Consider the following 25,371-nt stretch of genomic DNA (forward strand, 5'->3'; position numbering starts at 1 on the left):
TGACAATGATGATGGGATGGGGGAAGGGGAGGGAAAAAAAAGGGGGGGTGTGCGTGCTTGACCTCTGGGATGGATGGATGGATGGATGAGTGAACAAAGAAAGAAGCGGTTGAATTGGAAGCCAATTACGAGCGCGGGCGGGCAGCGGATGAGGCTTGATAAGGGTGGTAGTATAGGGCCGTTTTGATGGTGGCTTGAGACGACATAATGGATGGTTGGACGGATGAATGGACGGACGGTAAGGAAGGTAGAAGCATTGATCAGAACAATGTAAAGTGACGTGATGCGAGAACGAGGCTATTCAGTCGCATGTGTCTCGTGGTGGCTACTTACTTGCGGTAGCGTCGCATCTCTTTTCGAGGCCGCGGGAACGAGTGGACGACAGCATCAGACAGCTTCTCGGGAAGGATCTCTTGTGCTGATTGTGAAGTTGGTAAGAGAGAGTCTCGTGGAGAGGTGCGGGGATCAACCAGGCGTCTGTTGAGATGATCGACGGTTGTCGCCTCGTGTGAGGCTGAGATGGCCCAAAATGTGTTCAACGGCGGCGTAACGGTCCAGACGTTGCCGAGGATGGACGCTGCATTGTCTTGGTGCAGCACCACACCATTCTGACAGCGACACCACCACCACAACTCGTGCTTCGGGGTGTAAGTGCAAAGTGTAGGGTCGGGGCAGGCAGGTGTGAATGACGGGGCAGAGGAAATGACGGCTGCTATTGGGCGCCTCTAGTTCGACCGTTGGCGGTCAGATTTCGACGTTGGACGCGCAAGTTTGATAGCTGCTAGCAGTAGTGTGTTTTGAGTCTTGAGATTTTGAGTTGAGCAAGATGGCGGCGTTCGGCAAGCCGCGGGCGTCGAGTCGGGGATTTGAAGGGGAGGTGGGCTGTGGATGAAAAGTGCCGGTGCGTATCACCTCATGGGCCAAGTCCCTAAATCGTCTTAGGTAAGGCGTCAAGTTAGAGTGTCGTTCTTAGGCAACCCGTCAACTTGCAGGACCGTGTAAGCGCCGTCTACTATGCAGTAGGACGTTGTTAGCGCGCTTTCGCGCAAGCTTTTGCACGCGGTGTCATGCGTCCGGAAGTTAAGCCAAGGTAAGGTAAGGTATCCGCAGATGTGAGTGTGAGGTGCATCCAAGTGAAGAAAAAAAAAAACAAGCAGGTCGGCCAGACGGGTTAGGTTGGGTTGGAATGCAATCAACCCGACTGGAAGAGAACGGGTGAGTGGGTTGGAGTCGTTTTGGCCCTTCTCTCTGGTCAATTGAGAGCGTCTGGTTGGGCAATTGGGTTGAGCTGCAGGAAGCTCTGTCTGTGGGCAGACGCGTGATTGGCACCGAACGTTGCAACCACAGCAAGGACCAAGGGGCGCGGAAGACTCAACGTCACTAGATACACCAAGTTTGAGTGAGGTGAGGGAAATTTGGTGATGGTTTACTACGTACATACTTGGAGAAAGCTGGGCACCGTCCACACACCTCCAGAGGCCCCACCAGGGATTGCATTCGGTGCACGCAGTGGTGTCTTTCCGTTCAATCCAGGGACAGGGCCCGAGAACCAAAAAAAGAATACGTGGGCAGGAAAGTCGAGGCGCTAGACCTATCGCGGAAATCGCACTTGAGCCTACCCTACAGTCCTTACCTAGGTACTTCGTCGTATTAAGTAACATAAAGCCAATGGTAATCGCGATGCAACAGCGACAGCACGGAACGGAGAAAGCGTAATTACATCTGAAGGAAAGAAGACGCGGGAGGGCCAGGAATATCAGGCGCAGAAGGTCCAAAAGGATGCATGCAAACTATTCGCGCCTCAGGCTCAAGGTAACCCGGGTGAGTGAGGTGCTCTTGTTGAGTGGGTTGGGCTGGGCTGGGCTGGGCTGACTGGGTTGGATGGGTTGTAATCTGATTCCTCACATCTCACCATGCTGGATCAGAGCTGTCCTGAGGAAATCTCACGAGCACCTCTTGTGGGCCTGGAAGGAGCAACAGCAGCAGCGGAGCTCTGCAGACTGAGGTGCAGACTGCAGACTGCACCACACACATGCACCGCCGCCGGACTGTGGACATGGAGGAGTTGCAAGATGTGCAACAAGAGATCCACACAATTTGGGATTCTTGCAACGACCGTGTACTCCTCCCAGATATGCCGGATAATCTACGTCCGTATGACCGTCGGAACGGGAGTCGAGTTTGAGAAAGAAAAGTGCAGGGAGGCCGTAGCAGCGTTTGCAATTACACGCATCCGAATCACATCACGCCTCGCCAAGGAGCACGCATCGCATCGCATAGCATCGCATCGCATCCCGAGTGCCCCTTCCCTTCCCTTCTGAAGTTCTGCCCAGTGCCTCCTCCATCCAGCATCGGCTCCAGCTCCGGCCCCAGGGAACGTTCCGGCTAATGCAATGCAAATGACAAAAGGACCTCGACATGTTGCATCCGTCCGACAATCCCCATTTCTTACCTCTCCAGGAGTCCAGCCAATGTCCCATCTCAATGCTCTCCGTCTGCCATCATCGTTTCCATCCTCTGTCTGTAGGTACGGATGGATGGGTACCTACCTTACATTTGCAGCTTCTGCAGCTGCAGCAAGCAATGTCGTCTTCCTTCACAAGCCTCCCTCTATGCGCGAAATGTCGCATTCAGGCACGATCCCTGAATCGCTAGGGCTTTTATGGCCCCCCATGGCCCCTCTCCCAATCCCAGACTTCAAAAAGGACAACTGGACCCTCCACCACACTCCACGTCTCCGACCCTGCAGCTGCAGCAGAATGGATTCCACCTCGAGCTACCTTATGGATCCCCCATCTGCACATGTACAGGTACAGTCGCGTTCCGTACCCTCCGAACCACTCAAGCAAGGCACCGGCACTCGTTCAGGAACCCACCCAGCCCATGTTTTCAACCCTTGCTCAGAGACAGGGGTCTTGGGCAGGCCTTCTTGGACTTCACTTGCTCCCCGTCTGCTCCTTCTTACTTTCCCCCTGGCCACCACGACACTTCCGCAAGGAACATGGTTCTAAACTTTGTCAACTTCAACACGCGTTCACAACTGACCTCACTGCCACCGAGGTAGCAGTACTTGCTTTTCGGTTCTGCAGTCATCCTGCGCAAGCAACGCAGCAGCAGCAGCAGCAGCAGCAGCGGCAAGCGTCTGCAGCTCCGACAGCAGACGACGACCAGCCACATCTGCATAACACAGACACACACGACATTGTTCACCCTCATTCTCCTATGCACCCAGCTTGGACGCTGCATAAACCACCCGCCCCCTTCTCGAATGAATATGCCACTCTCCGACGCCAGCGCCGACGCCTCTGCCGTCGCCGTTGCCGTTTCTCGAAGGAACGAACACGCGCGCGCTCAGATACTGCTTGCTGGCCGGCCTGGGGGGAGGATATTGGCATCCCGTGTCGCCGCAGCAAAGTGAGGCTTCAATCGCCGCAACCATTGGGCATCGTCGAGTCTCACCAGTTGCCGAACCCGGTCTGGTCAGGCCTTCACGGCATTCTTCTTTATTCTTCCTGCCCCGACTTGCTCACCTGCAAAAGGGGGCGCCAGGTCCTGTGGTGTAGCACTTCGAACTGCCCCCTTCTCAATATTCCAAATGTCGGCCTGTCGTCTTCGTTCCTTGCATTACCTTCGTTTTCACTGGTCAAAAACTCGCGGGATCGGAAGCCTCTTCCTGTCTTGTCTTGACTTGCCCGCTACCCCACCAATTACCACTCTGTCCAATTTTTCTGGGGGCCAACTCGGACCATTCTCTAGCTGGGTATGGATTCTGGGAATCCTTTTCTTTTTTTTTTTTTTTTTTTTTCTCTCTCTTCATCATGGCTATGCTTTGCTTTGGGTTTTTCTTCCCACCCCTTCTCAGCCAATGTCTTCAATCTCAAGACGGCTCGACCTGCCCTGCCCTCCCCTGTTCCATATCTCCGAAGTGATCTCAACTGAATCGCCGCCCTCGGTATTGCCTCGAGCTGTCTACTGGTCCCTGAAACGGGGGGACAAATGGGGAAGCGATCGCAATAACGAATATCTGTCCTTGTGGATGAAGTCTCTTACACGAATGAGAGAAAAGCCAAATAAGTGCTCCCACGTCCAGTGGCTGGCGGCCTTTAGCCACTCACAGGCTCATCCCGAGGGGCAGAATGAGCCGACAAGTAGGGATACAATCAGTGCACGATTCAAGAGACGAGTAAAGTTGGGTCCTGGCATACGGTAGCCGGTCACCGTGTGCATGACGGTTGGGCCCCAAGTTCTGAACCTTCTGTCAAAAGACATCACTGGCTGCTGCGTATGATGAGAGGCTCTGCATAGCATGGTTCATCGTTGTCTAGAGCTTCTGAAGTGTGAGAGAGTCAACGGCTTTGTCATGCTCTGGGCTCCCCATATTCCTCTCCTCTTTTTCCTCCGCTCCAAAGCTGACGATCAATCGGTTGCTCCGCCATGTACAAAGAGTGGGTGTCGACAATCGTCCATGTACGTCATTCGGCATCGGCAATGTGTCGCGTCTCGCCTCGCCATGGAGCTCTGAAGCTCTAGACCACCGACAGTACGACTACGACGATATTGGGGCCGAGCCACGGTACCTCAGCAGCGTTTGCCGGGGATTCTCGGTGCAAATCACCGTGTCGGAAAACGAGGGCATGAGAGACAGGTACGGAGCCGGGAGTAGGGAATTCACAAAAGAAATGCAAGCGATAATATCAATTAATTTACTAGTGCGTGTGCTCCCCCCGGCCGGAACGCCAGGGGAGGTGGAGGACGCAGACAAGGGTCGCTGGGCTTGTCTCAGCACGGTAATAAACAACGCCCCCAAATCCAGCCATCTGGGTGCTCACAGACTTTTTTTAACTTTTACGATCCCTCCAGCTCATCGTCCGGGGGGCTCGTCATTGGCATCGCACCGAGGAGAAAGAGGCAGGGCAGGACAGGGACCCTGTGCCATGCCCTCCGCTCCTTCATCCACTCACCAGCACCCCGAAGCTGCTTGTTAGGTATTCCGGCAGGCTTCCAGTGCTGTTCCAGTGAATGCTATCTGTGGCTCCGATCGGAGAAACTCAAACCTCGGATGGGAGGGGCTGCAGTCTGCAGAAAAGCGGAAAAAGACAGACTGAGACCCCCAGTACATCTTCGCAGCACCAGAGCGGGCTCAACTTTGCGCAGGAAATCGAAACGAAACGGGTAACAGTGTGGGCGGCAGTTGGACTTTCCAGTTCCCAGGGGAGGGGCCGAACAGGAGCGAAAGCAGCTGGATAGCCGAATAGCAGGAATGAGGACGGGCGGATATCGAAGTAGAGAGCAAGACTTCAAAGCCCGATCAAGACCAATTAGTGTAGAGGGGACCAAACTAAGTACAGATACACGGACAGGTAATTAGGGTCGGGAGGAAAGCTGAGGCGGCTGCGAAATACAAACCAGTCGGTCGTCCATCAAAACCAACTGTTTGGAGACGCATAACACGTCAGTGAAGGGTATGTATGTACATGACGGACGAGCTCCGAACTGCCTGCCTGCCTACCAGTCTAGTGCCTGCATTGCTAGTGAGTACCTGGGCCTTCCTTTACTCACCTGCCTACCTACCTACACATGTTACATTTCCACCGCACAAGCACGCACCTCACTCATTGCCGCGAAACAGTCGAGAGAAAACGAAGGGGTCGGAAAAGCAGAAAGGGGACCAACAAGATAACACTTCACACCCCCATTGCAATCTTTCTCTGGCTTGGCCGGGTGCTGCTTTGCGTTCAGAATCTCAAGCTCCGTCTCATCCATCCCATCTCATCTCTATCTCGTCCATCCCTTATGGCCTACCTTACCTTTACCATACCACGCTCGCTGGGCCGGTTCTAGTTCTAGTTCTCGTCCCGTATCCCATCTACAGTAGCAATAAGGCGCCGCGCCTTTTCTCAGTCCCATCCGTGCCAGGTTCTGTCTGGAGACACCACCTCCTCCTCCTCCCAGTCTTCACACCCTCTCCATCCATCTAATCACATCTTGGTACCAACTTCACTTCACGCAGCTTACCAAACCAAACCAAACCAACCCGCACCACACACACCATTGCTTCTCAAGCTTTCTGCGCTTCTACATTCCTGACTCCCCAAGGCGAACCCAGCGCAGCGCACCTGATCAGGCCTGACTCCTGTGCTCGCAAACTAGTCCCGGTTATGGGGTGTGTGCCACTCGGCTTTTACTCTGCTGCATAAGCCTCTCTAATTTTTTGCCTAATTTTTTTCCCTTCCTCCCACCCTCACTCCTGAGGTATCTCTCTCTCTTTCCTTCCACACACACGCACCCTGACCCCAAACGTCTTTCCCTCTTTTTCCTCACACAGTTCATCATTCGTTCCGTGCTACTGGTGCGGTGCAATTGACTGACTGACTTGCTGTTCAGCTCGAGTCGTACCTGCTCATCCTGCTGCTCTTCCATCTTCTACATACATCGTTCAGTGGCGGAGGTACGTTGCCAGCTAGAAACAGTAGTTGAGGTACCTCAGATACGACTACCTCCCCCCTACCCAAAGTATCCCTCTCATTCACACCCCCTTGTCAGCCGTGGTCGTCCTCCCATCCATCACCAACCAGCTCCCACACACACACACACACACACACACACACACACACACACACAGACACACACACAAGGACAAGCCCACCCTCCACTGTGAGAGACATTCCATCGCCCACTCACACAGTCTCTCTCTCTGTGGCCATACCCACGTCGAGGTTCGACGTCCACACCCATCATCTGTCGCCTGCATCTCATCCAGACTGTCTACACCTCTTTTCCCAGAGACTCGGAAGCCAGCCAGGGAACCCCCAACTTCAGACATTGCCTTGCAGATCGCTGCATAACGTCCCAGTCGTCCCTCGTTCGGCCGGGTGCCAGGTCCGGCTCCAAATCTAGCTCCAAAGCCCAGCTCCATCCAGCATCTCCAAACCAACTCCAACTCCATCTACATCTCTCCAGGTCCGGTCCTGGTCTCCAGCTCCAGTTCGCAGCTCCATCCCACAGTTCCAATCCTCTCCCGTCCGCCGCCGCCGCAGCCGCTACGGCCGCTCCGTTGTTGGCGCCGCTTATACTTTTTCTCAATTGCAACCGCTCGTGCTGCCACGCGCTTCCCTCTAAGGGCAATCCCTTCGCGCAAAGACGAACTCGTGGGCAAACACTGGGCCGTTTTGGCTTTTTCGCGGTACAGCCGCTTTAGATTACATCTGGGTCTCTCCGGCGCGTTACGAGGTCCAGCTTGCTTTCCTTTTGGGGCCTTCTAGCCGCACTCGGCTTGGAGTCTGCCCTACCTTACTCCACGAAACGGATACTTCTTTCCTCGTCAGTCATCCATCACGCTGGTTGCCCGTCCGTTGGTGCTCTCTCTGCAGACACGACGACCATAGAGAGAGTACCGAGAACTTTCTCCAAACGTGCAGTACCTTTGCTACTCCTCCTCCACCGTCCAGCATCGGCCTGGTCTGATCTGGCATAGTCTGGTCCGTCCCGGCACTGGCTGACCGGCCTTGACCTTGGACTTCCTAGTCTTGTTCCTGGCCTTCCATTGTTGGTCTGTTCCCCCCCCTCGGATTGGAAAGTGAAAGGCAGGAGCTTGCCTGCCTGCTTGCTTCCCGTCGTCTCTTTCTGACTCTCTTGTCCTCATACAACGTCTTTCTCCGCCTCACCTTAACTTCCCGGCCCTACCTACGTATCCGTACCATACCATACCATACCATACCTACCTAGTTTAATTCCCACCCCAATTTAGCCCCAAGGTCTACTTCGGGGTTGACGTTGCTTTTTCCGATTTTCCCTTTATTGCTTTTTCCTCCCTCTGCCCTTCCTCACTCTTACTCCGTACCTACATGCACTACCTTACCTTCTCTCTCTCGTCGTCCTGTATCCTTCCTGGATTCTTGTGTTCCCAGCACCATCGACCCATATCTGCATCCCTCCCATGTATAAGATAGACCCCGAGACTACCGTTCACGTCCTCCACACACCCAACAACCCGAACCCGCCCCATAACATCTCTCTTCTCACCACAAGCTTACCCTGCTCTCCCCTGCCAGTCAAACCCCATCCCCTTCTCAAGGCTACATAGAGTCGCGTCTAGCCTCGCAGCACTAAGATTCCAAGTAGCGAAAGTGGCTCTCTCTGTCTACGTCCCTCGCTCGGCTCTGCTCCATCCACATCACGAGCCTCATCCAAGCCCCAGCCGGTAGCTGAGCACAGCCTCGGGACACGGCCAGCCAGTCACTGCTCAACCCGCCTCCTCCTCATCTCAAGCCAGATCGGTCCGCCCGGTCCTTTTTCCTCGTCTGGCGAATCGCATCTTCCGTCAAGGCGACTCGACAGTCGCTGAGACCCTGGTGCGGCTTCATTGCCCAAGCAGATCGCGCAAGGACCGGCTTGTAATGTTGGACATCGTGGTGCATGCGGCATCTGGGATCTTCCTGGTATCAAACCTGACACCAGTTTGACAACTCAGCGCGATATCCACCCCATTCGCTGGCTTTTTGTTTACCAAAATCTAAACTTCTCTAACGACTCACAAGACACCAACGACTCGTCGCCAGTCGTCGTCTTGTCTTCCCGAACCTTCAGGCGTCAGGGCATGAAGGAGGCCGGCGCTAGCTTCGCCGAGCTTTGTCGCGACAAGCAAGACTCAACAGTTAACTTCCTTGTCTCCCCCATTCTTCAATCTATCCGGATCTTCCCTCCCCAATTCAATTCATAAAAGCACCTTCTATTACCCGCGCCCGAGAATCTGCCAGCCCATCCTGTGCTGCGCTGCCCGGCTCGACATCAGACAGACCCTACATCGGCATCACACATCAGGCCCCCTCGCCCCAAGTCAACGCTTCCTTACCTTTATCTCCTTTGACACCTTCAAAATCCAACCACTCCCGACCTGCGGCGCCCTTCCCATTAGACGCGCGACTTAACCATCCGCCATTGCCGCCGCGCCCATTCTACCCGAGTCTAGACACCCCTCTCCAACAAGCAAACGCACGTCGGTACGTTGCTTTTTGTGTAGAGCAAACGCCTCGAGGAAGCTCCCCGGACCGACAAACGATATCACTCATTCGTCCTGGTCATCTCGTCGCGTTTTGTCCCCGACAGCAGAAGCGTCTGGAAAGAAGGGGGAAAAAAAAAGAAAGAGGGAAAAAAAAAAAAAAAAAATCATCTTCCTCCACCCACCACCACGACCACCACCAACTCCGAGGGAATCTACACCCACGCTGGACGGTCCCGTGACCGATCCAAAGGCCCAACCTGGCCCTACTGTACACATCTCCAGCTCCGTTGCCGCCGGCGCACACGGTAGGCTTGCCTTCGGAGTCGACCGGCGACCAAACCCCTCGTGGGATGGATGATCCCAATCGCCGTAGGAGGCAGAATGAAGCGCCCATGCATCCCACCTCCAACCCAAGATACAACATTCAGGATCCTTTGCAGCAGCGCCGCTCAATGGCTACAGGTTCGACAGAGAGATACAACCGGCCGGCGCCGCTCAACACATCGCCCTCACAAGCGCGGGGCATGGGAAGCACGGGTAGCTACAGCACGTACAACTATCAGGAACCGGTAGCAGGATCTTTCAACACGCCAATGGCAACAAACACAATGCATTACCCCTCAGGATACGGCCAGGATGGCCGCCCGGCAGCGCAGAATTTTGGTGGATATAATGCGGCGGCCATGACGATGGGCTACGACAACTTGACTGGCGCGACGGGCTCTGTTTACGACAATCAAGCGCAGTTTCAACGGCAGCCTGCAGCTGCACCGATCTTACCGACAGACGTGTCGACGTCGTACTTCCAGAATGACCCGAGCAGTAGCACAGGAACCTCCAACCTCCCTCATGCGCCATCCGCGAGCGCCACCGCGACCGCTTATCAACAGCCGCAGATGGCCAACTACCAGACCAATATCTCGAATGTGGGAGGCATGCCGCAGCCGACAGCAAGTGCTGACGTCTCGATGGAGGAGCAGGATTACTCTGCGACAGGTGGTTTGGAAGAGAAGTGGATGGAGTACCAGTCTGCTTTGCGGGGCGTGTTCCAAAACGTCCGCAACGGCATCCTCGAGAGCGCCAGCCAGTCGCTCCTCGACGTCTCCAACTGGCTACTGTCGCAAGTTGTTGACCTGGGTAAGCTTTGCGAGCCACTCGCGGCAGATGCCGACTTTTCCTGCACGTCCAAAATTGCTAAGACTAGGGACCTTCACAGGACTCAACCTTGACGACCAAAATCTGCATGGAGACCGAATCAAGCTCTGGAACGATTTCAACCACGCGTGGCTCGCGCTGTTCCAGATGCAGAAGGATTTGATGGAACCCGGGCGCCAACTCCAACGATCCCAGACGTTGATCAGCAAGGAAGGCTTGGAAAAGATGGGCAAGGAATTGGTCCGTCTGTGCGATGGCATCGAGCGACACGGGCTGGTTGATTATCAATATGGCGTGTGGGAACAGCAGATCATCGAGAGTAAGCCTTGCATAACCTTGAAACTCTTTTTCGTGTGCGCGCAAATCAAGCTAACGGCAGGGTTATAGTTCTCGAGGCGTGCCTGGACCTCTACGAGGCGAACGAGGAATCTGGCGGAAACGGCGGCGGAAACCAGGCAGGCTCCGGCTCCCACGGGAGCAGATAAGAGGATTTGGGATTTGCCAGCTGCTTCTCCCCCCACCCCTGGGATCATGCCGGAAAAAAAAGAACACGACTGGATCTCGGGGCATGTTGAAATGCTTGTACACGTACTCTGGATGGCGGCGCTTCGGTGGATGGCTTCTCTCTGGATTGTTTATCACACCATGGGCGGCCTTCTACTATTTCTTTGCTTCTTCCCCCCAAATGTACATTCTCGGCATTCGGACGTCTTTGTGACAAAGGGACGATTTATCAACACGATGTCACGTGGAACTGGAGTTCATCGGAGGATAACTGCTCATCATTCTCGCATTCCAAAAGGTGGTCGGGCAGGTATCAGGTATCCATGTCAGCATCATGAACGGGGCATCCGTTTTTGATTTTCTTCGGGGTTTGATTTTTCTTTGCTTTTTCTCTTTTTTTCTCTGTTTTCTTTTCTCGTTTCCTTGCTTTTTCTTCTTCTGCTTGTTCCCCCCCTTGGCAGCCTTTGGGCACACAAGCCCTGCCGCTATCGTCTGAAGGGCTAGTTCAGGCTCGAGGAGGCGCGGGGCTCAGGTGGATGCTACCCTTCAAGGAGGGGGGAACTTGAAGTTGAACAAGAACGCTAGGCGGGTGACAGGCTTGGACTTTTTCTCTCTGTCTCTATCATGGGAAGGGGGTGGCAGGGTGTGGCGGGAGGAAACGGATATTGGGAACCGGTCATAGATGGGCGTACCGGGATGAAAGAGGAATGACGAGGAATGAACGACTTTGGTGGCAAAAAAAGACGGGAAAAGTGAGGCCGGATACTCGCAAACGAAGGGATGAGAACAAAACAGAAAAAAAGATGTGTGAATGTCTCTTGTAGAATTTCATGTATACCTACGGAAAGTGGTTGGTAGTAAGTAGATCAGGCCGGAATGCTCTCACGAGCTTTGCGTCGTTGTCGCCTCTTTGCGCGCGCGCAACATTTTTAGGGCGGGGTGGGGTTTATTGTCGATTTCGTTTGCGCTCATCAAAGTTGGTTACTCGTTTGACTACGTCTCTTGCTTGTTGCTGCTTCATTTACGTGGAATCAAATCATCTGTACCATGGTCGTTGGGTGTGAGTGGAGAGAGATGGATAGGGCCGGCTGCACCCACTCATCATGTTGCTCCTCACATCTGCCATCACGAAATGCATGCATATACTTGTACGTATCTTGTCCTGATTTGTCACAATCGAACATGAGAAGCGAAGGAGGTTGTGGTTTGCATGAATGATACAGCCAGCCAAATTGCAATGTGACATCTTCAGAAGAAGAAGAAGAAGAAGCAAATAGACAGCCCGATGCCTTGACACACATGAAATTCACTCAGTTGGGTTGGGGGGTTAGAGACGAGAGGGACAAAAGCCACCCAATCCCACGCGCCTCACCGTCGATCTTTCTGCCCTACGCTTATTTGATTACATACATGGCCTTGTAAGCTTCATGCGGGTGATCGGTGACTACATGGGCCGTAACATGGGGTCAGAGTGGCGGCGGCGGCGGTGCGGTTCCCATCCCAACGACAGTCTGTCTCGCTTTCTGTCTGCTGCTGCTGCTGCCTCGCGGACTGACAGGCCGAAAGATTGGAGGAAACAGCCCGAGGCGGAGACGGCCAGACAGACTTACAGCAACCAAAGGAGGGGGATCGGCGGATTCATTCGTGCCCAATCGGCCTGCCTCTCACAAGGCGGCGGCGTATGCATACGACCCTTTCTTTGGAGGGGGAGCGCGAGTGGCTCTCGAGGAATGGAATGACGACGTTTTTCTGCGCCGATCTCCCGCCTTGGAAAAGAGGCTAGTGACGCCAGATGGGAGGAGGAGAGTCGCGGTGGGTGGTGGTGGTCTGGACTCTCTTCGACTTTGGACCTATCAATTACATGTTCTCGGTACGGATACGGTATTGGAGTGTGTGTGAGAAGGGAGGGAGGAGGGGGGGGAAAGCAAAATCCAGATTTTTCTCCGCATCGTCTTTGGGCTGACTTGGACCCTTAAGGATTTTTATTTCATTTTTCGGCCACTAAGCCGTTTTGATGGTCTCTGTTCGAGATTTTTTTTTTTTTTCCTTTCCTTCTACCCCTCCTTCTGGCTCTTGGGGTCGGGCATCAATCGTGATCGTGACCCGACTCAGGACTTCTGGTTTTTTGGCCCGCGGCAAGCGAGGCGAGAGGGCATGTGCTCGTGATTGACAGTTCCTGGGCTGTTGTGTGCATCAGTTCGGGATTTGAAGGTAAGGTAGGTGGTAGGTGGTGGAAACTAGAAGCTGAGTGAGACGGAGCAGGATCCGTTTGCAGGTCAGGATGCGGGAAGGGAACCTGCCTGCATGGACAGCTTCCGTGCAGGGTGAGGGGTTTTTTCCTCCCCTCTTGAGGTGCTTCTGGCACTTTGGCTGTGCAGCATTGCGCAGTGCACTGCATAGCAGGTACAAGTATCAGGGGACAGGGGAGGTCGTCCTGCGGAAATGGCGTTTATGAAAACTGCACCTATTCCCGTGTAAATGCGGCTGGCAGGCAGTTAGGTCAACTTCGGCTGGCCTATCAGACGCAGGCTGTGGTCTCAAAGAGGCTTGCGCGCGAGTTTGGCAGCCCGCCCCAAAAACACACAGTAACATCAGTATTGGCCCGAGGTCTGGCTGATTGACGGACGGGCGAACGGCAAGGGGAAAATGTGACCAGATTCTTTGGTTGACGCTTTCCCGGGCGCTGTTTGCCTCGGTGACCGGGGCCCTTGACAGCGTGACTGAAGGGCGACAGGGGAGAAAACCAAGGGCAGTTGATGCTGCTGCTGGGTACGGATAGTAATCATACAGAATCTGGAATACTGTGACACGGGCAGGTTATGGGTGGTGTGCGTGCGTGTGTGTGTGTGTGTGTGTGTGATGTGATGCAATGTGACAAGTCGCGGGAACCTTGCAGGAGGCTGGATGTGGCGTGGGGGAGGGGGCGCTGCTGACCTGTCTGTCTGGCACGGCATGGTATCAATGTTGATTGCTGTGAGACGAGACAGGGCGCCGCCGCGATGCAAGGTAAATTGCGGGAGTGCGATGGCACAGGAAAGTCTCAATACTTTCAAAGAGACTTTCCGGCTTGTCTCTCGACTTGTGTCTCAGCAACTGGCATGCTCGTTATTTAACATCTTTCCTCACTCGGCAGCATGATGTTAGTTGATGCAATTACGACGCTTACGTTTTTCGTTATGATGATGTTGTGAATACAGGCCTGGGCAACGTTGAGTGACATTGAGCCTTGAGTCACGGAAAATGACCGTTGATTAGATACAAGTTCGTTGATAGTCGTCTCGCTCAACTCTGAGTCATCCTAAATTGACCACTATCAGTGATTTGGTCCCACCAAGAATCTTCGTTGTTCGGAAGGTCCAACTCAATCCCTCATCATGTCGACCGTGACAACCACCCAACTCAGCCATGAGTCAATTGACTTGCGAGATGTTCGCAACGAATTTCCTCTCGAGACCGAGAGACAGAATCAGAGTGATGGCCCTACGGCGTCCAAAGCCCGCCAAGCAACGACAACTTTCCAGCTGTCAGGCCTCAACTTCTTGTCCCCGGCTGTGAACGGAATTATCCTAGTCAGTTTGCCTACACTTGTCGCCGAGCTCAATCTGCCGGAGCAGCTGCACGTCTGGCCTATATCGGTCTACGGTCTTGCCGTGGGATCGACAATCCTCCCTGTCGGCTCTCTCGCCGACGCGGCCGGGAGTCGCATCGTGGACCTCGTCGGCTGTTTCTCCATGGCCCTTCTCTTGCTGGCCAACGGCTTCGTCAAATCAGGTGAGCAGCTCGTGGCGTATCGTGCACTCCAAGGCGTCGCCTGTCCATGCACCTGGCATCATCCGTGAGCCTCGTGACGCAGTCCATCCCGAAGGACAGGGCCAGAAATGTGGCGTTTTCATGTCTTGGACTGAGCCAGCCTTTGGGATTCTCGGTTGGTTTGGTGCTTGGTGGGGTGCTGGTAGATACGGTGGGTTGGCGCGTGGGCTTCTACCTGACCGGGGGGCTGTCCTTGCTCCTGTCCTTCGTCGGACTGTGGGCGCTGCCAAAGTCAAGGGACAGGCGGACGGCATCTGAAGCTGTCCACGAACTGAAGAGGAAATTGGATTGGGCTGGCTCGCTTCTGGCATCCGGGTTCATGGTCTGTTTGTCGTACTTCTTGGCGTAAGTTGATCCTCTTCCGAATGCCACATGTCGAGGCTGCTAAACGAATGGCCATCAAGCATCGTGAGTTCCGATATTGGCAGTGTAAGCCATCGAGACAGCATGGCAACGCTGTGTGCGGCTGGCTTCGCCTTGCCTGCCTTTGTCGCTTGGGTTCACCGTCAGACGCGCCTCGGCAAACCGGCCTTGATACCAAACAGCTTATGGCGCAATACAGCCTTCTCGAGCGTTTGCGCCACCATGCTGTTGTCTTTCGCCGTACTAAAGTCAATGGAGCAATACTGCAGTCTGTTGTAAGTAGAAGCGCCCCACTGGCGCTGGAACAGCCACGGTTAATCTTGACTCTGGCAGCTTTCAAGAGGTACAAGGGTTGTCTGCAACGGAGACATCCACCCGACTTCTCCCCAGCCTTGTCGTCGGCATAATCCTCAACTTCACCACTGGCCTGTTTGTCCACAAGGTTTCTGCCCGATGGTTGGTGGCCGGCTCGTCGATAGTCTGCGCCGGCGGCCCGGTCCTGATGGCGCTCGCCAAGCCGGAGTGGCCATATTGGTACAACGCCTTCTTCGCCCAGCTCCTGCAACCGATCAGCGGCGACATTCTCTTCACCGTCGGCCTCATTATTGTGTCCGAGGCGTTCCCTGAAGATACGCAGGCACTTGCAGGAGCAGTGTTCAATGCGGCATCCCAGTTCGGGACCTCCCTCGGCCTTGCCATCATGCAGGTCGTGGCGGGCGCGGTGACCAATAAGGCGGCGGCGCGGGAGACGCCAATCGATGCTCTCCTCCTTGGCTACCGAGCCAGCTTCTGGGCAATGACTGGCTTCATGGTGCTCTGCTTCGCCCTTGGCCTTGTCGGGCTGCACAAGACAGGGAAGGTGGGCAATAAGAAGGAGGATTAGACGGAACCGGGGCTGGATGGTGGGGTGCTACAGACGATGCCCCATCGCTCTGAGTTGCTACATGCTGCGATATCAAGTGAACAATGGAGGATGTGGATGAATGAAATGTGACACAGAGACCGGCAACAGCCCGGCCTGCTAATTTTTGATAACACTTTGCCATCCCTAGAGAGAATCAAACCCGGCTAGAGAATAAGAAATATGAATGCGCAAGATGAGGCTGGGGAGCAAGGCGGGTGGAGCAGCGTTGGTGGGTGTACGGAGCAGGGCATGTAGTACGGCATTATCTTGGCCTGCGCATGATCTGAGTGGGAAGAGTCCAGAGTGCAGATCACCGGGGGCTTTTGCTCTGGGAGGCCTTACTCTCTGTGCTGCTAAAGCGAGGGAGATATTGAAACACGGCTGAGCTACCCTGGTTGTCTTGCAAACAGGGCTGCCGGCCGAGAGAGAAGCACAACACACCTACTCTCTCTCGAGGCGGAACTGCGAGGGGCGCTGTATCACATTACCACTGTCGGGCGGAGATGCGAAATTGTCCAAGGGTCGAGTTGGCGCGCAACATGCACACGTCCAAACGAGTCGATCACCAGATCAAGATATGGATGAAACTCCACTTTTGGATGGCCGCGCCGTGCCGCCGCTCGCCTCAAAAATCAATCAAAAGCCCATTCCGCCCTGTCCAAGTCCCGGCCACGTTATCCCTACTTGGTGTGAAGACAAAGTCTCGCCCAACGAGCCCAGCACTCTGGAAAGGGCCCGCGGGATCCAAGCAGCGGGAGACGCAGATCTTCTTCGGAACAGGCAGGCCGCCGTTCGACGCAGTATCGATCATCCTGTCTCTGGCCGAGGCGGGTTCGCAGCTACGTATCAGGCCGTATGCTTGTTGTAGGGCGGCGTTGCTATGCCCCTTCCGGCTAAGCAGCGTAGCTTCCGTTCCCTCTTTTTTTTCCTTTCGTCTTGTGCTGTGTCCCGCCCCTAAAATTTCCCAGTGCCATGGTTGGGAGGCCTGTGTTGGGACAGGGACTCCTGCACGTCTCTCTTTGGTCATTTTTGTGTTGGTTGCATAGTTGAGGAAAAATGACCTGTCACTTTTTCTCCCGGCGCAGCTGAGTTACTGGTGGTGTTCTCCACCACACACCCGCCCTCAGTCTGGGGACAAGGGCATCGATATGCGAGGGGTGTGAGCAAAAGAGGATTCCCTGTTGCGTGTGAACAGACATGATCTGATGATCCATGCCCAGCAGAGAGCCACTGTGGAGCGGACGGGGCTTGGTGATGTTTGTACCCGTACATGACTTTTTGCGTGTTCCGTTTCTGGATCCGGGCCTTCGCATGTGGCTTCTCCGCGCCTCCCGGAAAAAGAAGGTTGACGACCCGGTAATCCCGGAGTGGGTCCCGGAAGTCAACGGCTCCGCTCGGCCCGGTCTGCCCTGGGTTGGGACTCTTAACATCCCCAATCTAATGTTCTTTTGCTAGCCACGTAAGGTCATGCACAAGCCTCCTAACATGCTTAGTTTAAGGAAATCAACCCAAGTCCAATAATGGTCAGCACGTCACGAGAAGCAGTAGTTGACGCCAATGCCCGAGACATCCTGCTAGCCTTCATTCGAGGGGCCGCAGTTGTTTGGAGTGACTTAGCGGTTCCGTCATTGGCTTGTGCGAGACAGGGGAATCCTTCTCGGCCACCCGTGACACCCACGTTGTTACCTCTGTAATCAGCCTGTCCCTGTCCACTTTAAATCCGAGTCCTGACATCCCACGCGTTCTTAATGGCCAAGTACAGAGACCTTGACGTGGGACAATTGGTCTCTGCTCGTGGTACGCACCTTGAGGCCGACACCTAGCCAGCCAGCCAGGTTCAAGGGAGTTGACGCTTACCGACTGAATGGCTCATACAACCAAGCTGTTGGGAAAGCCTAATCCGGCAAGTGCTTTCAGGGCTGTTTGATCCGTGTTAGGATTGTAGTACGTGCCATCAGACATCTTACATTCGATGTCAGCAAATTCGCTGTGTACTCTCACAAAATCTTCGACGACCGGAAACCAGCAACTGTCTGTTGTCTCGCATTCGTCCAAGAACGTCCAGAAACGGATACAGCAGGACATGTCTATAAACTGTGGACGCTCATTTCTATACTATCTTCGTCTACCTTAGGGTTCACCTGTGCTAGCTCAAATCTAATCTTCAAGCCCACATGGCAACAAGGACACCATGAGTGGGGAGGTTTGAGTGTGTCCATAGCATGCCATTTCAACAAGTATGCTGTGGCCTAACGATAAGGCTCTCGCTCTTCAGTTCAGAACATCGATGTTTGGATACAGGAAAAAGGGAAAAAGGAATGGTAATAATATTCAGCCTACAGTCCACGAAGGCAATCAAACTTAGACTGAAGAGCAAGTGCTGATGATCCGAATCCATTCGGCTTTTGTCTTTTCGTTTTTGCTTACTTGATCTCGGTAAATATTGTGTATCTTTCTCGTGCACACCTCAAATGGCCATGTCTTTGTGATGATGTTGGTGTCGTGTTTGAAGAGGAGACGACTGCAGTGTTAATAACGACTACAGAAACGAGTGGCTCGAGAGTAGGGAGAATAGCAGAGCTTCTAGAAAATCAAGTCAATTATAGCATTGCGACAGATTTCCTTCATTGCCACTTTGTGTTTGCACTTCACTTGGCGTATTCTCAACGTAGATAAACCGTGATACTGTAGAGTGAAAGTTTCAATCTGACCACGGAACTACAAGAGCTCATGAGAAGGATTACTCAATTATACTTGATTTTCACCTTGACCCTGAGCCGTGACAACGCTCTTGGGAAGAGTGAAGCGACCACCGGTGCCAGATTTCAGACTTCGCTGTCAAGCTTACTCTACATACCGGATTCGACGGAAATAAGTTTATGTGGTTTTTCTTTACAATCACAGAAGCCATTCACAAGAGTTAATCGTCTCGGATTCGGTACTCATGACGATCCCCTCCTCGAATTTCACTCCTTACAGGGGGCTCAACGCACTTGGTCGGATTTAGTTAGCATTTCGACCCTTGGAATTCTCAGGTCTGCTACCCGAAGTATTATGAAAAAGACCGCATGGGAGTACTGCAGAATAAGATGGTGGCGTGTTCCATGCTCCGGAACGTTCATACCTATCTTTCATACAAAACTCACTGGCAACTGGGAAGGAAAGTGGGTTCACACGTCACAGCTGAGAGGCAGATAATTGATATAGGTTCATGGAAAGAAGAAAACTATTATGAAGGTTATGGGCTCGGATGCCCGGAGGCTTTGAAACTCCAGACCACAGGGTCCTACCAGCTATCATCGAGCATCGCCGGATAATTCTTTCTAGTGCTTTCAATGAGAGCTTACTCTATTATATATCTGTCCTCAATCCAAGCAAAAACATCCTGCAGAATCATCGGGCTTCACAATAGGCGGCGATAGAGGAGAGGAAGCAGCAAGATCTTCAAAACCAATTGATGAAGCTCTAATCACAAGCCGTGCACAGCGACATAAGACAACTGAACTTCCGGACGACGCACACCCCGGGTACCACCGCTCATTGGTGCAGGAGGCGTAGAAATAGGTGTCAATTTGAGATCTCATGCATGAACCTTAACGCAAGATGAGCAAATTGGACAGCGTTCGAATTAAGGACTTAAGTTAATAGGGAAAACGGCTATTTTCATAGGACGATTTTGGAGGACGCTGTTATCTGACATGCATATGCTCGCTTGGACACTTGCTGCGGGATATTTACGTCGGTCTCATAGTTCTGAATGGCGAAAAGAACGAGTTGAGATGGAACATCCAGACGAACTGACGCAGCGAAACTTTCCTCTCAAAGGCATGGAACAACCTATAACTCGATTTTTCGATTCGCAGGATTTGACGGCAACCACAGCAGATCCTACACTCGTTTCCCCTAGATTTGCTGGCGTCAGAATACGGGTCACGGCTGCCGGGACTGCCATCGGCGTTGCATATCGCTTCTCAGCTTGATGGCGATTAGGGGCCGGCCACAGCGCTCTGATGCCCAACCAGAAACAGGGACTGGGCTGTTGCAGTGCGTGCTTGAAGGGTGATTTCGAGAGCACATCACGGAGGCAGTTTTCCACAACCGGAACCGCTAGGTTCTGTCGTCCAGCTGCAAAGGTTGGCAAAGAAGCGTCTAAATTGGAGCTAGCTACACCAGACCGTTAGTGTCGTCCACCAGCCGTTGACTACGTTCCCTTTTCTTGCCCGCTTGGCCTTGCCCAGTACCAATTCTCACTAGCCATAGCCAAAGTTGAACACGTCATTTGCTGCACGTAACTTACATTTCTTGTGCGATTGAAGCGGCCTAAAGTCACCATGGGGAAGGATGCGCAGCCCAGAAGCCAAGACATATCTCAATTCAGACCGAGCGACGGTTGCTGTGCCGCCCAAAGGAGGTTTGGTGTATCTCTACCCAGAAGAGTGTTGCAATTCATGTCTCATGATCCTATCCCGCTTGCCATCAAGATGCCGTTCTCTAGAATGTGTCTGGAACGTATTGTCAGCCTTTGTCAAGCGCATTGAACGTCAGAATATCAAAACTCACCCAACGTCATGCTCATGCTGACATCCGTGTTCTCCACCATCTTCGTGAACTCCTCGAAGCTGATCTTGCCATCCTTGTCGAGATCCGCCTCCATGATGGTCTTGTCCACGATTTGCTGCAGCTGCTGGTCCTTCAAGTTGCTTCCGACCATCATCTTGAGCACAATGAACAGCTCGCCGTTGCTGATGTAACCATCGCGGTCGATATCGTAAACCTTGAAAGCGAAACGTAGCTTCTGCTCCTTGTTTCCCTTGGAAGAAAAGGCGCTAAGACCTGATACGAACTCCTGGAAGTCAACGTCGCCGCCACCGTCTTCGTCGAAGATGGCAATCATTCTGCGTAAAGACATCCTTAGCATTGTGCCCGATCTATGTGGGATACCGATCGACCTAATTCGTACCTTGTTGCCAGAGGGTTGGAAGAAATCTGGGGAAGGCTGAGGAACTCATCGCGCTCGATTGTGCCGGAGTTGTCCTGCAGAGAGAGTCGGTCAGCGTTGGTGCCACTTACGACATGGGTCGGCGATGCGCGCGACTGCAAGATGGAATGCCAGGGACGCAAAAAAGAAAAAGACATGCCTTATCGAGCTTCATGAAACGTTTCCTTAGACGGTCAACCTCCTCTCTGTCGACTGTCTGCCCGTCAGCATGCCGCCCAAGTCTGTGCGACAAAGAAGTTGACTGCGGGGGAGGGGCTCACAATTGGACCCCTGGACGATATTGTCCAACACCGCACTAGTAGTGTTGCCCATGATGGAGAATGCGGGCGATCGATCTCGACGGAAGCTGTGGTGATGCGCGGTGGGAAAAGGGGGCCAGGTTTCGGTATCGTGTAGGCCGTCGCAAGTGGGCTTTTGTCGAGCTTCGATATCGTGGTCCGCCGTGGGGTTCGCCGAGGTGGGAGTAGGGAGGTTTCTAAGTGCGCGAGGCTAACTACAGACGTGGTGCGGGAATGTCAAGTTGAGGTAAGGCAGCCGACTCGCTCTTGATTGGCCTGAGTCTTGGATTCGGGCAGCTGAACCGGAGATGCTCGTGCACAGACCAGGCGTCAATCACCGCGACAATTGGCTGACATGCGATAGGTGCACGACGTCAACAGCGGCAAGTATCAGATGTATCACCACAACCATTTGAGTTTCGGAGATATGTGTGAGATATATGGGTGAACGAGATGCATCTACACGTTCAACCGATCAGGAAAATGTTCCAGAAGTTATGGTGCTTGGCATCCTTTCCAGTGCTTGTTGCTGTTGTCGCCATCATCAGGCAAAAGCTGCACGTGACCAAAGGCGCCTTCCCCTATTCTGCGGCGTGTTTTTGGGCGTGGAAGGTGCCAGGCGCCCCAGGCCTAAGAAAGTCGGCGAGTCTACCTTCCAGGTCCCGAGCTGGTCCGAGCGCCAAAGTACTCCCTCACCGAAACTCAGCTGCACGGTACTTGACACGACTCCAAAGTCTGCTCGAGACGACGGATTTTTTGGCGACTGCCAGAGAAAAGTTTTCGCACGCCGCGACCATCTCAACGTCACCTCATCAAGCAGCGACAGTTCGATCATCAAAACAGACACCACAACCACATTTTTTATCCCTCAAAAGCATCAAAGTCAAAGCCGCATGCCCTGGTATATGACTTGATCGACTTTTTTTGCGGATTTTCCGCCGGCTTTCCGCCTTCCACCCCCCCACCCGCCACCATGTCTACGAGGAAAGTCCGAGTCAAGAAGCTGAGCGTCAAGACGCTGCTTCCGGTGCTCAGAGAGGATGATATCGATCCCAGCGAGTACGAATCCTTAACCACCGAATCTCAAATCGCGACCGGTGTCGAAGCCGCCGAGGAAACTGTGAGTCACTTTGCTCCCATATCGCAGCCAGATATCACGTGACATGATCATGTGACCCACCTTGGCCTGCCTCCCAATCGGGCGACCCACCTTTACTGACCGACCACTCGGCCGGTGGTGACACTACAAATATACTGACCTTAACTTTGTAGGAATACCATCTTCAGTCCATTCTCAAGGAAGCAGGCACCAGCAATGACCAAGAAATTCCAGTCCCGCCTCCTCAGGAGAGCCAGATCAACTATGATCAACTCTACCCTAGTCACTTCCAGCAACCTACCTCGTACATCCGCTTCTCACAGACCGTTGAAGAATGCATAGGAGTTTCCTATGACATGACAACCGAGGACGATGAGTTCTTGAAGCAGTACAATTCTACTAAGAAGACCGTCGCCTCTCAGCTGTCCGAAGATGACTTTGAGCGCATCATGGAGGTCTTTGAGGAGATGGCCTCAGAACAGACGCCATTCGCCTCAATAGACAACACCGTCGTCAGCTATGAGACAATGCTTCCTCAAATCAGCCAGCTCGGCACTCAGAAGCTGATGGCGCATTCCAAGCACGTGTATGAGCACTGGAAGTCGCGAAGGCAGGCCACCGGCAATAAGCCCCTGCACCCGTCCGTCAAGTTCGAGACGCACCAAGAAAGCGACGAGGCCGACCCTTATGTCTGCTTCAGACGTCGTGAGGCCAGACAAACGCGAAAGACGAGGCAGAGGGATGTGCAGAGTGCCGAGAAACTCAAGCGACTTCGCAAAGAGCTTGAGGATGGACGTCAACTCATCATCCACTCATATGAGCGTGAGATGCTGAAACGTGAGGTCCTTAACTTGGATCGAATAATTTTCGAGCAACGAGCCAGGCTTAAGGAGATGAAGGTCAAGCTCGGCATCAAAACCGAGGACGACGATCTCATCAACCAAAAGGTATGTCGAGCGCTGTTTTCGAAGAATCGCATCGGGATGGATGTTAACTGCTTGCAGCCTCAGAAGAAGAAGCCAGTGGAAGCTCCTGCGTTGCAGAGACCTCCAGGCAACCATCTGCGCATCGCTGTGCGGCCGGACGGTCGTTCCATGGAAGCAGACCTTCTGCAACTTTCAGACAAGCTCGCAGAGAAGGAGAACGAGCTGCGGGCGGATGTTGAGAGCAAGGTTCACAACCACAGGAAGTGGAACCAGAACCATGTGGATCTCACCCGAGATCCTTTATCTCCGGTCAAGGAACAGGGCATGGAAATCAACTTCCGGCCCGCCAAGACCCAATATTTGATGACACCTCCAGCGTCCACCTCATCCGAGTCAGACGCCATGGATATCGATGAAGAAGAGCCTGTAGTTGAAAGGGGCAATATGTCGATATTCCAGTTTACTGCTGGCGGCAAGGAGAAGCCTCCAAACAGCCAACCAGCATTCCGCCGTCGCATAGGACGGTTGAACCGGTTGTGGATAGACCGCCGGGGACTGACAACGCCTCCGCGGATGGATGGCGAGGATTATTCGGATCGGTGGAAGTATGACCAGGATGACGAGGAAGAGACGCCGGTGTACGAAGTCGACCCCTACGACACAAGGGCGTTGAAGTTCCGCGCGACCATCCCGTTATCGCAATATGTGTATCCGAGGCGGCAAATACCACAAGAGGGTATGCCTAACGTAGTGCCTACGCAAGTTGCTGGGGTCTCTGGCAGCCGACCGGCACTACCTCCACCGCCGCAGCCACAGCCGCAACATGCGCCGCAGTCGCAACCGCAGCAGCAACAGCAGCAGCAACCACAGGCGCCTCAGGCACCACCGGCGGCTCAAGCTCAAGCAGCGGCCTCATGAGGCCTGCCCGTGGCTTGAGTGCGCCCTTTCTCTCCTCATCATCCCCGGATGACGTGTTGTATACCCCTCGGTGTTTGGTTGCTCCTTTTTGGTATGTAAGATGGTTTGGCGGCAGGCAGGACGGTCGGATCGGCGTGGCGTTTTTGGGTTGTGGTGCCTCTCATGTAAAGTATATGACTGTGAAGGAAGCATGGCGGCGGAGGCTCTGCAGCAGACTGGTGGTCTGCCCCAAGAGACGAGACATTAAGAGAGGAACATAGATTCCACACCCCAACAAATAGAAGATCAAAAAATGACCTTTAACTTGCATCTTCTCATGCCATATGTTTGCTTGTGTATCCGCCGTCGGAGAGTCTGCTGCTCATGTGGAGGCTGGCGGTTTCGGGGGGAGACTGTTTCGTTGATGCTAGCTTACGCAGCTGGCGACGGTGCGACGGTGCTCAGGGCTGGATTCTGTGATCTGAAGCATGTTGCTTTTCTTTGTGTAGGGCGCAGCGGGACATGCTCGTCATTTGCTGTAGCTAGCTGTGCTCTGGAGAGTGTCAATCTTTTGTGGTGGTGAACGGAGGACCGGTAGTGATGTGACTCGGAGAGCTTGCGACAATCGTCATGCCCAGTGGGCGCCCTCTTTGGCGATAGCCACCGCGGCAGATCTGGGCAGCCCTCGCCATGGTAGTTCGGTTCAGGAGCTTCAAGGCAAGCACCTCATGTACGTATCTGTAGAGAGAAAAGAAGCTGAGAGTATTTTGGGGCCTGGTGGTTGTCCGGCGTCAGCAGACTGGCTTTGTCACGCCCCGATTCGGCAGAGCAGTGTCCGTAGATCCCTCGGCGATCACAAGATGCGGAAGCCAGGGAGCTGGTACAGGACTCTGAAGGAAAATTTAAAATTAAAAAAACCCAGGCTTGGGGAGACCAGAGGAAAAGTTGCAGCATTGCCAAAAGAGGGGAAAGAGGGTTTTCTCAGCAACCCGGGGAGAGGAGCATGGGAAACCAGAGAAAGAATTGTGTAGTGAGAGAGAAGAGGAGTTCCACTTGTCGAGGCTTGCCTGCTGGTGGATGTGGGGATATTGCGTTGGAACCTTACCTTAGCAACTTGTGTGAGGAATAAACGACCAGCCCGCCCGCCCGCCCGCCCGCCCGCCCGCCTGTTGCTACTACACCTCGCTGTAGGTACGGATACGCTGCCCAGGGTTTCGCCTTTGGAGGAAGGAGGAATAGACAGGAGAAGTGTAAGATAAGAGCTAACGTGGAAAAAGAGCACGGGGCCTTTGGAGGGCCGACCACATCGTCCGTCCCATCTTCCCATCTCTGCTCTACCCGCGTAGGTAGGTATTTTCCCGCCGCTTCCTCTGTGCGCCGTGTGTTGTGTGTCGGATCTTTTGTGATCCTGTCTTGTCCGCGAGACGGCGTTTGC

At 53.7% G+C, this 25,371-nt stretch overlaps 4 protein-coding genes across 4 annotated transcripts; 3 read left to right on the forward strand and 1 right to left on the reverse strand.

The window, feature by feature from the left end:
- Positions 1–9,393: 9,393 nt before the first annotated feature.
- Positions 9,394–10,641, forward strand: CGCA056_v004869 (uncharacterized protein; the record flags this gene model as incomplete). Its single annotated transcript, XM_037320124.1, has 3 exons — positions 9,394–10,138; positions 10,206–10,475; positions 10,544–10,641. The coding sequence occupies 3 exons, from the start codon at positions 9,394–9,396 to the stop codon at positions 10,639–10,641; spliced, it is 1,113 nt and encodes a 370-aa protein (XP_037182170.1).
- A 3,393-nt stretch (positions 10,642–14,034) lies between these two features.
- On the forward strand, positions 14,035–15,716 carry CGCA056_v004870 (putative MFS-type transporter; the record flags this gene model as incomplete). The annotated part of the gene is made up of 3 exons (XM_037320125.1): positions 14,035–14,431; positions 15,033–15,108; positions 15,167–15,716. 3 exons carry the CDS (start codon positions 14,035–14,037, stop codon positions 15,714–15,716), a joined length of 1,023 nt encoding a protein of 340 aa, XP_037181226.1.
- Positions 15,717–20,228: 4,512 nt separating this feature from the next.
- On the reverse strand, positions 20,229–21,048 carry cnb-1 (Calcineurin subunit B; the record flags this gene model as incomplete). Its single annotated transcript, XM_037320126.1, has 5 exons — positions 20,229–20,239; positions 20,298–20,632; positions 20,698–20,771; positions 20,915–20,928; positions 20,997–21,048. 5 exons carry the CDS (start codon positions 21,046–21,048, stop codon positions 20,229–20,231), a joined length of 486 nt encoding a protein of 161 aa, XP_037181227.1.
- A 939-nt stretch (positions 21,049–21,987) lies between these two features.
- Positions 21,988–23,957, forward strand: EPL1 (Enhancer of polycomb-like protein 1; the record flags this gene model as incomplete). The annotated part of the gene is made up of 3 exons (XM_037320127.1): positions 21,988–22,134; positions 22,287–23,060; positions 23,118–23,957. The coding sequence occupies 3 exons, from the start codon at positions 21,988–21,990 to the stop codon at positions 23,955–23,957; spliced, it is 1,761 nt and encodes a 586-aa protein (XP_037181224.1).
- Between the last annotated feature and the right edge of the window lie 1,414 nt (positions 23,958–25,371).

The sequence above is a fragment of the Colletotrichum aenigma genome, assembly GCF_013390185.1.
Source record: "Colletotrichum aenigma strain Cg56 chromosome Unknown KSG_Cg56_contig03, whole genome shotgun sequence".
NCBI classification, from domain to species: Eukaryota; Fungi; Ascomycota; class Sordariomycetes; order Glomerellales; family Glomerellaceae; genus Colletotrichum; species Colletotrichum aenigma.